The sequence below is a fragment of the Salvia miltiorrhiza genome, chromosome 5 (assembly GCF_028751815.1).
Source record: "Salvia miltiorrhiza cultivar Shanhuang (shh) chromosome 5, IMPLAD_Smil_shh, whole genome shotgun sequence".
Classification (NCBI taxonomy): Eukaryota; Viridiplantae; Streptophyta; class Magnoliopsida; order Lamiales; family Lamiaceae; genus Salvia; species Salvia miltiorrhiza.
In genome coordinates this window covers 3823192-3836725 of record NC_080391.1, presented here as the reverse complement: position 1 = coordinate 3836725, position 13534 = coordinate 3823192, and the positions used below count along the sequence as shown (strand labels likewise).

The window sequence follows — 13534 nt, the reverse complement described above, 5'->3', positions numbered from 1 at the left end:
ACTGCAATAAACCCTTTAGTTTATTTTATTATTTATTGCCTTACGTCCATATATAGCAATATCCCAATTGTTGTCCAAGTGCAACCGCGCCTTCTTCCTTTTCCACACACATGAATTTATTTTTGTTGTTTTATTAATTTCATGCCATATTTTAAAAATATACTGTACATAATTGAACCAATTGGTAAATTTTAATTTTTATGTATAAAAAATTGGCGGTTAACCGAACCGTACTAATACCCATTAAAAACACCTAAAGAGTTATGAGATTTATTCTGTTGATTAAAGATTTGTCCTTTAAATTTAAAAGGTAGGAAGGACATCACTTTATAATTTGAAAAAAATTAAATTGTATGTTCGGATCGAATCTATAATTTATGATTTTAATATTTTTAATGTAATAAATCGTAGGAAATTGTTACTTTATGGTTAAACTGTATATATATATTAATGGCAGCACGTATGGAATCAACATTTACGTGCAGAGAATATATACAAATATTTATATAGAAAATGGCTACTGTGAGAACATCTCTTAAAATAGTAAGAAATAAGAACAATTTTCAACGTATGAATTTTATGTACGTATAACACGTATGAATTCGCTGTATAAAGATATGAATTATGGAAAAAAAAAAATGTACGTAGAACACGTATGAATTCGCTATATATAACCAATCAGGTCAATTTGCTCAGATATTGCCGTACTGGCTAATTTTATTGGATTGTCGGATTAATCAATAAGGGTCATTCGAGTGACACTTTTTTCGTGCTAAAAATTCTCGATCTTAATTTTAAACAATCGGGTTAATCTATCGGACAATTCGGGCTCGAAAGTTTATTTTAAAAAAATTATTAATATACTTATCTTAATAATTCTATATTTGTAATAAACGAATATCCATATTTTTTTTAAATAAACGAATACCCACATTAAATGAATGTCATTTCAACATTAAGTTACATAATATTTAATATAGTAGTATTTTTTAGAGAGATAAGGATACATATATTTTTTTTCTAAATAATTATCATTTTCTACCTTTAACATCTAAACATCAATGATTAGGGTTAGAATAAAAATATGGGCAAATGACAAAATACATTAACAGGCATCAAGAAAAAAAAAATCGTATTCTAACTAACTTTAAATAGTAATAAAGTAATGAAGTTTGAAAACCAAATAACTATTAAACATGTCAATTCACTCATTTCAGGTCTGCTCTATGGGGCTCGGGTGGGCTATTTGGTTACAAGCTATTAACATTGTAACTTTCTTGATTAAAAATATTCAGCCCTTACCCTATCAAACTATCGATATATTCGAGCTAATTCATAAGTTTCGAGCTAAATTGACATCTATACATATATTGTAAGAATCTATAAAATAAACAACACGAATGAAATACATGAATCAAAATTGGTATCTTCCACACATACAAGAACTTCAACAAATTGAGCTTCTATATCGACAATTTCTAGACCAGTCATTATACACGTAGGGACTCATTTGGTATACGGTATGAAATAAGATGTGATATATTTGATTTAGATGTCTTTTATTATATATTATATTAATATCATGTTTTGTAGAATGTATTAACATAACAATAAAATAAAATATATTCTCCGGAGTATAAAGTTAATAATAGTTATAATTGTGATTTATGTTACGTATATCATCTCCGTAGGTAATATATATATAATCCCTCAAAACAGTACTCCATTCGTCCGCGATATCGTTTCCACATTTGCCTTTTCGGTTCGTCCGCGATATGGTTTTCACTTTCATTTATAGTTGTAGGGTCCACATAACACTTTATTCTTTTAATCTTATATTTTTACCTTTATTGTGGGCCCAAACTCACTACAATGTTTACTACTATCTACTACTATCCATCATTTTTCTTAAAACTCGTGCCGTCCACAATATAGAAACGATATCACGGACGGAGGGAGCATACAATTTTTCTTTTTTGATCGTCCCGTATTTTAGTATCGATTTCTATTTTTAGTAAAAAAGTGGGTGATACCCTTACTTCACTTTAATTCTTTTAATACTCCCAAAAAAGATGGGACTCTTATTTCATTTACAACACATCCAATCACTTTATTAAAACTCGTGTCACTCTCAAATGGATGCTAAAAATCGGGACAGAGGAAGTATAAGTTTTCAATCTTTTAATTTATAAAAGACCATATATTTCTTATTGTTTCTTAGTAAATACTCCATCGGTCCCATAAAGCAAGACCAAGTTTTCTTTTTGGTCTGTCCCACGAAGCAAGACCAGTTTCTAAAAGTAGCAAAAAATTTACTCTTATTCACCTTCTTCACTTTTTCACTTTTTCATTTTTTCACCCACCACACTTAACACACAAAATATCAATTTCTTATTTTTCGTGCCGAAAAGAACTTGGTGTTGCTTCATGGGACGGAGGAGAGTAATAATTTTAAAATCCCGATACCCCATAAATAGATTTCAGTAAATTCGGCACGAGAGAGAGAGAGAGCAACGTGGTCAAGTGGATATTGGGCCAATAGAAATAATTCCATCACGTGAAAATAAAGAGGAATGGGCCCATCTCATAAATATCTGGGCCTTGGGCCCTTTGCGTGTCAATCAACACAACACTATATCACTTTTGACTGCACTGGAATGTGGAATTTCTTGCTTATAATAAAAACAATTCAACAACATAAATAATTTTATAAGTATCAAAGTAAAGAATATCGCTTACAAAAACTCAAATATTGAGTTTAGATGTCCACCACGGATTCTCAAAAAGAAATTCAACCCTAGCATGGAACCTAAATACGTAAATTGATAACAAAGAATAAATTAAGAGTTGATAATTTCCAAAATTCTAACAATTTATAACAAAGGGGGAGACACAGAGAGAGTTTTTTCTTATATAATATACATATCCAAAATAAATAAAAATAAAAAAATCATTTATAAAGGCCCAGTGTCCCTGGCCCATTGTACATCCGCCTCCTAATATAGCCTCCTAATATAGCCCTCAGTCCCACTAATTATTGTTCGATAATTCATAAAAATAGTTTATTTTTGTTATTTTAGAATGTTCATAATTTTTTTTTTAAATTTTTTTTTATCACGTGATGAGCTTCTTTCTTCACTAATAATATAATTAATTATAATTATAATTATTACTTTTTTTTAAATGGACCTTCTTCTCCTCTAACAATACACTCAACTATTTTTATTAAGACGATGACAGAGGAGTGTCAGGAATCAATACAAAGACGACAAAACGATGTACCTTACGAAAAAATATGTATAAGAATCTATGTATAAATTCGAAGGAATCTTTTTATAATACTTCACAAAGCACAAAAAAGGGCATGGGGTGGACTGTCACTGGAACTATATATATATAATAGGACTTTTTTAATGTATAAATGAGTAAAATTTAATTAATAGAACTAATAATTAATTTTAAGAGTGTGTTCTCTTTAGTTGATAAGAAAATGAGGGATAGCAAGATTTTCTTCTTTTAAATTCCTTTTCATTTTCTACAAAAGAGAATTTTACCTTTTCTCATCTCTTATTCACTTCAAAAAAAGAAAAAAAGAAAAAAAAAACTCTCATTTTCACTTCAAAGAGGGATAGTATTATCGCATTAAAAATGAAAGATTAATATTATTCTTCCTTTGAGCGAAAGAAGAGATGAAAAATGATAGAATTCTATTTTATAGAAAATATAAGGAAAAAAAAAAATTAAGGGTGCGTTCTCTTTAGTTGTAAATTTATCATGGGAAAATGAGGGATAAACAAAATTTCACCATTTAAATCATTCCTTTATTTTCCATCATTTCCTACATGGTGAAACTATAAACCAACACCTAATCTAAAGAGTAATAAGCGTGATTATACCTAGTGTAGATGATCGGAGAAAGCAAAGTAAACAATTGGAAAACCGGAGCTCAAGAGAAAACTAGCTGTTGTATTTGAAAATAAGAGATAGCGTAGTTACAATGCACGAGCTCAGGTTCTATTTATAGACTACATAGGAGGGCAAAATAGTAAAATCATCTGTGGTGCATGCGCTTAGCGTGATAGAGGGGCATGTCGGTAAATTTGTCTTCACGCGGGAACTCTTCCGCGTCTCTGGCGATTCCGCTGATGAAGGTAGTTCCTCTGGCGAAGGCTGCTTCTCTGGCGAGGGTGACTTCTCTGGCGACGATGACTTCTCTGGCGAGGGTGACTTCTTTGGCGAAGGTGACTTCTCTGGCGATGGTGACTTCTCTGGCGAGGGTGACTTCTCTGGCGATGGTGACTTCTCTGGTGTATAAGATGCCTTTAGTGAATAAGATCCCTCTGGCGAGGCTAATTTCCTCTGACGAGTACGCTTCCTCTGCCATACTTATTCCGCTGGTGGAGTCGATTCCTCTGATTTGCATCATTTCCCTACTCTGCACATATCACTCCTCATCACTACAAAATTGAATTTGAACCTTATCTCATTCCTCATTTTCACTACAAAGGAGAGATAATATTATCACGCTAAGGATCAGGGGTGGATACAGGATTTGAGGTTAGAGGGGGGGTTGAATTTATTGATCTACGACGTCTGAAGACATTTACACAGGGTTCGAGGGCGGGAGCCCCCGAAGCAATTTTTTTTAACATTTCGTACACTTAATATATCTATATTTAAAATTAATTTTTTTAAAAAAAACTCAAAAATTGGGAGGGGGCCCGAATCCGCCACTAGTGCCAAGGATAATATTACCCCTCTATTTTTGGTGTGATAATATTATCCCTCATTTATAGTGAAAATGAGAAACGAGTAAAGGTCAAATTTGAAAACGCGCGCACCCTAAAAATATAAAATTATATTTTTTATTTTCTCATAACAAATTTATTAAATAAAAGAGAAGACGCCGCATGATGAATAGTGAATACTATATATATAAATAGATAGATTAATTGATATAATAGAATAGTCAACATATTAGAAAAAGACGTGTCCTATGGTGGAAAGCATATCGAGTTGGAACTTGGCGTAGACAATTATGTGGTGTCTTTTTCATAAATTTGCAACGATGATCATAAAATGCAAAACAGCTTCTCTTCTCTTCTGTGTGGGTGCGCAGAGAGAGAGAGAGAGAGCCACGGGCACACCCTATGTGGAGATGGTGCCTCACACGTGATGCAGATATCCTCATCTCATAAATCTCTGTGCCTAACTACATTCTAAATGAATGAAAGATGGGTAACAGATTTTATGCTACGTAAGAAATTCAAGGTACGTGCATGGCTACCTGTCTCTCTGCATGCACACCTGGACGCCATGCACCTTCTCTTCTCTGCCTCATACTCTACTATTTACTTTTCAATTTAATTTTATGCTATTCATAATCAAATTATATTTTGTTTTAGTCAAGATATTCTGATCATGTGCTATCGATTGCAAAATTAATGATCTAGAACAGATTATTTACTCTTCAGATTACTATTTGAAAAGCATGTAAATTATATATATAGAGAGAGAGAGTTGTTAGATTAATATAGACCATTTTTGGAATATAAACTAGAAAGATATTTATATTGTTTGATATACTTATAATATAACGGTTGAGATCTAATCTTTAGGCAATCGTAGCGCAAATGCTCGAATTCTATGTAGAATACGTCTGAATTCGGTGTGTAAATATCTGAATTTTAAAAATTAGAAATTTCGCTTGCATTGGGATTCGAACTCAATGTACTTTAAATTCATCAAACAAAGTGATGAATCGATCGTATATCTTGATGATGTAAAGACTGAAAATACTTCATATTTTATATCTTAAAATGAGATTTATTTTAAAGGTCGAAAATCGCAATTTAAAATGAGAACTAAGAACACTGCACTGGTGTGTAACGTTACTGCATTCGCTGTACAATTAACTGCATTGGAAAAAAATGAAAAAAAAATAAAAATTTCGCTCACTCGAAGATTCGAACCCATGCGGTGCATTCATCCATCAAAATGATGCATCCACCGTTGATATTGATGATCCAAAGATTAAGAATGGTTCCCCGTTCTCATTCTCTTAGAGTATAAAATATGAACATATTTACAACATTGATCTATTTATAATCTAACGGTTGAAATTTAATCTTTGAAAAATCGTGTGTAGATATTTAAATTCTATGTAGAATACGTATGAATTCGTTGTATAAACGTTTGAATTTCAAAAATTAAAATTTTCGCTCCCTATAGGATTTGAACCCAATACTTGGAATTCATCCAAGTAATAAATCAACTATAGATTTTAATGATTTAAGAGCTGCAAATGATTTTTATTTTATATTTTAAAAGTAGTTTCTATTTTAGCGCATTCTTATATATAATATATAAAAGTTTTTTTTACAAATAAATCTTCAATTTTATTTATATAAGAGTTAATTACATATAAATTAAATGAACTTTCAACAAATACTTTTTTTGTACACCTTTAAATTTTATATTAAAATTACTCAACTATTATTTTTTTTTTTTCATTTTGCATACTCTTCTAATTTATAGCCAATTTTGTGCTTGAAACGATATCTTTTCATCTAATTATACGATATTGAATTTGTTCTATTTTTCTCATTTTCATATTTATCTCATGGAATCATATATATTTATGTCAATCGAGCATATTTGGCTGAAAAATTGGCGAGTATGCATAGAAAAATTAATAATTAAATAATTTTAATATAATTTTTAAAATTGATGTGTAAAATAAAAATTTGTTAAGATTTTAACAATTTATATGCAATTAATTCTATATATAACTGAAAAATATAAATTAGTGCTACTTTTCTTTCTTTTTTTTTTTCTTTTTTTTTTCTATGTTTTCGATGTGTTTTGGGTGAACCTATGTTTATGTGCATCTATACAAGCGTTATTTTCAACCTAAAATATTTGGATAAAAAAAATACTCACTTCATCACAAGGTGTCATTAAGATTTAAGAGCGAATATATATACTCTATATATAGAGTTAATATATATATTGTCAATAAAAAATAAATGCATATAAGTTTTTCGTCAAGCTTTCAAATCATCTTCAGTGTAAAACTAAAAACTATGAAGCATTGGTCAATGAGATCTAGTTGAAGTGGCAAAGTTGAGATACCCAAACACTCTCCTTTATGAGAGATATTGGACTCAATCTTGCTTGCTTGTGGTGTAAATATTTATCATCTTAATGTGATATATAGATCCCCCTGCATGTGGTATACATATTTTCCACCTTAATGTGATATATAGGTCTCGTCTGTGTGCAGCCTGATGATTTTTTTTTCAAAAAAAATCATGACGAGTGTGGTTCATATATATTCACTAGATGGATTGGCAAGATCAATTTTCCAGCTAAATAGTGCTTTGCTGTATATATAGTAATGTATTTTATATAGTAAAATGCGTTTAGGACTTTCATTGATTTCTAAATCACACAGAAAGAGAGTTTTTATTCCTTATATGTGTATAGGTATTTGGTAAAACCTAAATTTTACCGGGCATGCTATATTTGGCTATCATTCGGCCACGATGAGAGAGGAATAATCTAACTCAATATAAAAGTTGAAGACCCACCTAAAAAAATATACTAAAGTTAAAACCATCAATTATAAACTAAATTAAAAATTGATCAATCGAAAAAATAGGAAATCTTCAGTACTTCTAAGTTAAAATAAATTCAAAAAATTAATTTTAAAAATTTGTTCTAAGTTAATCTCAAATTTTAATTGATAGTAACTTTTATATTTCACTTTTGTTTTTTTATATATCATATATCAGATTAAATGTCTTATCATAATTTTTAATACAAGATGCATATTGCATATTGTTATTGCAAATGAAATTGTTCATTTTTTAGAAAAAAAGAAACAAAAAATGAGAGAGAGAATGAAATTGTCCTATAACGCTGAAACTGAATTTCATAACTTATCATACATTCCGCCCATCCACAAAGAGTGTAATACAATTATTCGATCGGGCGTTCACTAGGAGTGTAACTCTTTCTCCTTTTAGTTACAACCATTCATTTCTTTATGGCTCCACCACAATTCAACCACGTACAACCACTTGTTTTTTTTTTTTTTTTACCTTATACACATATATCAATTATTTTTTTAAAATTCGTGTACACCAAGAATGTTACACTCTTGATGGACCGAGGGAGTAAGATATTCGCATTGCACTTATGCAACGCTAGCTAGAATATAAATACACCTATATGGAGTATATTTCACAAAATGTCGTTACTATTTTTTCTCATTTTTGAGGAAGTTAAAAATTTACCAAAACCGAATATGAATGAGAGCGGTACGGGTAGCGATTGATCAAATGATTTTACGTTTCGGGTCCCATTTTATTTAAGTGGGCCCAACCCAAGCAAGTGGTGCCCCAAAAGAAACAACAAATCCATAATGTAATTAAAACTAAGAATTAAATCAACCAATAAAACACATGGTGACAATTTTGCGGGCCTGCCTATTAAATAAGGAGGAAGCCCACTATAAAACTTTTCACATGTTCATTACAATTATATTTTTGCCCTACATAAAAAAGATGGTGAATAACGCGAATCTTTGGTGATTTGAAATGACCCTAAATGTCGGAAATTAATGTAGCACAGCTAAAATTTCTGAACAAAATATCGGTTTCCTTAAAAGGTAAATTTGACCACTCAAATAAACTTACTGAATTTGCGCACCGTATTTTCACGTGCGCCTACTTTCTGTTTAATTACTGAAATAAAAATGTACTCACGTATCTGCCCAGTAATTACCGCAACTTACTTTTCTACTTATCTACATATTTTATTGGAATATTGACATATAAAAAATAATACTTAATTAATAGTTTTTTTTTTACACTACATGAATTATTACATACGAATTTTAATTTTAGTATAATATTTTTTTTGAAGCTAATTTTAGTATAATAATTAATTTATCATGATTTTTCCACTATGAACCATTTCGACTAGGGGTGATGAATGGGTCGGGTACGGGATAACCGTACCCAAGGGATAACAGTACCCAAATTCAAACGGTATTTGATTACCAGTTAAAAGGGACGTTTATATGGATCGGTTAAAGGGGTAACCAAAATACCATAAAAAAAATAAAAAAAATTAGCTATATTTGAGGGTAACCATTTAGCATAATTTTTTTTAACCAATTCATTTTCACGATTCCTCGTGTGATGATTACATGAACAAGTTAATGATTTCATTGAGTTGAGGTAATACTTTAATAGAGTTTAATAGTTTATAGTTTAATAGACATATTATGGAAGTGGGTATTTTAATATATTAAGTCTTGTTCTATTATATTTGACTATTTATAAGTTTATTTAATTATTAATTTTTAAATTTATACATTTCCTTTCATGTAAAGTTGTAGTTATATTATAAATATCAAATTAAATATATTTATATTAACAAAATTATATTTTATAATTTTAAAATTATTAAATCGGTTAATCGGGTATACCCGATCGTTTATCGGCTATACCTGATAACCAAAAAATCTCAATACTCATATCCATAACCGTACCATTTAGCCAAATATCGAGTATCAGTTACCCGATAACCGATGGATTTCGTTTCGGTTCAAATATAACCAATACCCAATATCCAAATAAGCAGTCCTATTTTCGACCTCTTTTTAAATTTGCGACGAAAATTTTAATTGACGTGGTAAGTGTTGGTGTTAATGTAATATTCCCAAAATATTAATTAAACATCAATTAATTAATTATTCTCTAATGGATCAAAAACAAAAATTATTCAAAGCCACCCGCATTTCATCAAAACATTATTTACTTACGCATCTTCGTGAAATTTAGATTTAACAACATTCTTAGAGTATCTCCAACGCTGGAGACCCGGGGTGCGTCGAAGCAGAGACTCGGGGCGAAGGCGAGAGAGTTTGGCGCGTCCGGAGGACGCGCCGTATTAAAAAAATGTAAAATTCGTTTTTTTTTCAAAAAAAATTCCGTTTGAATTTAAAAATAATAATAATAATAATAATAATAATAATAATAATAATAATAATAATAATAATAATAATAATAATAATAATAATAATAATAATTCGACTGTTTCTTCCCCAAACGGCTAGTTTGAATTTTAGGTTTTTTTCCCCCCCTTCTATAAATACCACACTTCCCCAATCTCAAATTCAATACTTTTTCATTATCTCAACTACAATTCTCTCTTCTAAATTTTTCGTGCAATGGATCGTGAGTTCGACGAAAATTTCGAGCAACAAGGCGGAGGTTACTTTATCCTAATGCCCTGATGATGGAGTTTGTTCCGTTTTTGCAAGCCTCCAATGTCTTGGCTACGAGAAATCTTCCCACGCCCACCAACGTCCAAGAAGTGCCGGAGGTGGAGAAGCCGAAAGCTAAGTCCACCCGCGCTCAATACTCTAGCGAAGAGACCGAGCTCATGGCAATTTTGTGGACGGAAGCTACCCGCAATCCTATTTTGAGAACCTCCCAAAAGTTGCTCCAATATTGGGGAGCAATCGCGGATAAGTTCAATGCGCTCAAACCGTCGGGAACGCCAACGCGTAAGCTGGGTCATCTCAAATCCCACTTCGCACGTGTCCAAAAGGACACGAAATATTTCGAGGGCTTCTACAACACTTGCAAGGACAATTGGGGCAGCGGTATGAGCGACGACCAAATCACCCAACAATCCCAGTTAATATTCGAGGCGAATTTCAAGAAGCAATTCTCCTACATCAAAGCTTGGAAAGTCCTGCGCGAGTGTGAAAGATTCATGTTGCAAGCTGGGGATGTCCACTCCGCGAAGAAGTCGAAGGGCTCCGATGGCCAAGCAACCACCACTTCTTCAGAGCCGAGTATCACGACGAGGCCCCTAGGCCAAAAAGCGGCAAAGCGAGACAAGGGCAAGGGGAAGAAGAGAGAAGAGTCTTCGGGAGGTTCCTCGTACTCCGACGCCCTTGAGAAGGTCGCCGAAAGCATGAAGGAGCATGCTCACCAAACGAGGCAAATCGCCGAAGCCAAAAAAATGCAAGCCGAGATTAAATGGGTTGAGATGGATATGAAGCTCTTGAACATGAACACAACGAATATGTCGGAGGCACAATTGGCCTTGCACAACCACCTAGTCCAAAAGTGCTCAAGCGTTGAGGACTTATTTAGATTATGGAATTATTGTAATTTTTATTTTATTATCTTATTTTAATTATGTCTATTATTTTATTTTAGTTATTGTAATGTTTAATTTTAATTTTAATGAAATTTGAAATTTAAAAAAAATGTAGAAATGTGAATTTTGTGGAAATGGGGATCTAAGACCCTCCCTCTAAGACACAATGCATTGGAAATGCTCTTATAAGCCTCGGCTATGCTAGAAATAGGGCTAGATTTAGCGGCACTCTCATAAACCTCATTTGCCTACTATTACTTGTTCGTGATGGAGGGTTTTGCGGGTGATTTTAGCGTTGCAAAATTGGGGTTCTCAGTTCATAGTGAAATTTACAATGCGAAAAGATTGAGTTTTTGTGAAGAAAGTGCCCAATACTATGTTATTTCATTTAATTAAAAACGATGTCGTATATTGGCGTAGACAAATTTTGGCCTCCACATCGATCAACTTTCAATTTGAAGATTCAAATTATGTGAAAAAATCACGAAAAATTGAAAATTTATGCAGTAAATTGTACTACTAATTATCAAAATTAAAGTACATGTATAATTCATGAATTGATTAATAATTTGTGTATTGACAAGCCAATATCTCTATTTTATAAATATAAAAAGATTCAGATTATTAGCTAGTATCACTACATGAAATTGTGAAGCATGTGAATAGAAAAATTATACTTTTAATTGGATTTAGAGCAATTATGAATAAATAATTTAAAGGGGGGGTTCAGGTTTTCCTTTTGTCCAAATCAAATCATAAAAGGCAAAAAATCTTTTTAAAATCCTAAATTATATATTTAGAAGATATAACCGCAGTAGAAACCTCTATCCAATCTTGCTTTTACCCGGTAAAGCGTTTTTTTTTTTTAATTATAAGTAATATATGCATATTATATAATTAAATAAAAGTCACTACACTGCATACAGGTGGAACCTCTATATCATACAAAGGTGAAAAATATATTATTATCGTACACAAGCAGTATCACTACTATTATAAAAGTGTTTTGGTGTGTCAACTTTTACCTGATAAGTTAAATGTGATATACATATGTCGGATAGTCCAAATTATATTATGAAATAGGTGAATTTTTTTTATAGAAGAAAAAAATAAAATTGGATGGGGTAATAGAGTTGGGTGGTGGCTTCCATTTTTCAAGAATCATATAATTTGAAACACATATATTACAAATTGAGTATCAAAATAAAAAAATTTGCTGACTACTGCAATGCATTTATAGCCATTTCTTTGGTGCAATCATTCTCATGGCATTCGTGACAATATTAATGATAGGCACTACTTAGGCACTTACCTTACCGCATCTAATGTACTAGAAAAAAAATATTGAATGTTCCCATGTTCTTAAAAAGTTTTCGACAATGAAAGCTCCTAACATTACACAATTATTATTATTCCAACATACAAACTCCATCCAATATTTTAATATTATATATATATATAGTATATATCTCAATATTTCAAAAAGTGCTAGCTAGATTGCGACTATGGTGCAATCTCCAAACTTGATTTTAATCTATACTAGTGTTATACCCGTGCTTCGCACGGTACGAATATTCATACGTATTTGCGAAGTATAGTAGTAGTACTATAGAATTGTAAAAATATATATTAAGTGATATATACAAAACATAATAGAAAGAAATTAAAGAAAATTAATAATTTATATTACATAATACAAAAAATAGGAATTAAAATAATAAAAGACTTTCATATCATACAATTCATATTAAAAGACGACAGCACGACACAAATATAATGATATACATAGAATATTAAATTAGTGATAGTGACTATATCTCTTTAAAAAATAAATAAGAGACAATTTGTTATTTTCATATATTTCTTAAAATTATTAATTTTTACGAATTAAAATAGTAAAAATTAAGTCCAATTTCAATATTAAAATATAGAATAAAATAACATGTTTCCTTAAGATCAACAACATTTTTTCTTAAGTCCCCAAGGGGACTCCAAGCGGTGCGACCTCCTGGTTGTGAACTGTGAGGTCTCGGGTTCAAATCTCATTGCTCTCCCTCTCCAACTCCCCTAAGTCAAAAAAATAAAATAATAAATTTTTTCTTAAAACAAAATTTAAAATATAGAAAAAATAAAACACGCACAGACTTATAACATCAATAATTCTACATTATACTAAATAAAGTAATTAAAAATTTGTTAATTTGCAATTAACAAATCTTTATGTTGTACATATATTAAATTTGCAAGTACACGTGTTTATCATCTATTTTTATTATGGCAAAATATAAATTAATCTTGTATTTGTATTACCATTTTGCAATTAGACGTACTATTCTCCATGGTTTTT

The 13534-nt window shown here is 31.0% G+C and overlaps 1 protein-coding gene across 1 annotated transcript; it reads left to right on the top strand.

The window, feature by feature from the left end:
* Nucleotides 1-10311: 10311 nt before the first annotated feature.
* On the top strand, nt 10312-13258 carry LOC131024793 (uncharacterized). Its single transcript, XM_057954330.1, has 2 exons — nt 10312-11153; nt 13165-13258. The coding sequence occupies exons 1-2, from the start codon at nt 10312-10314 to the stop codon at nt 13256-13258; spliced, it is 936 nt and encodes a 311-aa protein (XP_057810313.1).
* Nucleotides 13259-13534: the final 276 nt, after the last annotated feature.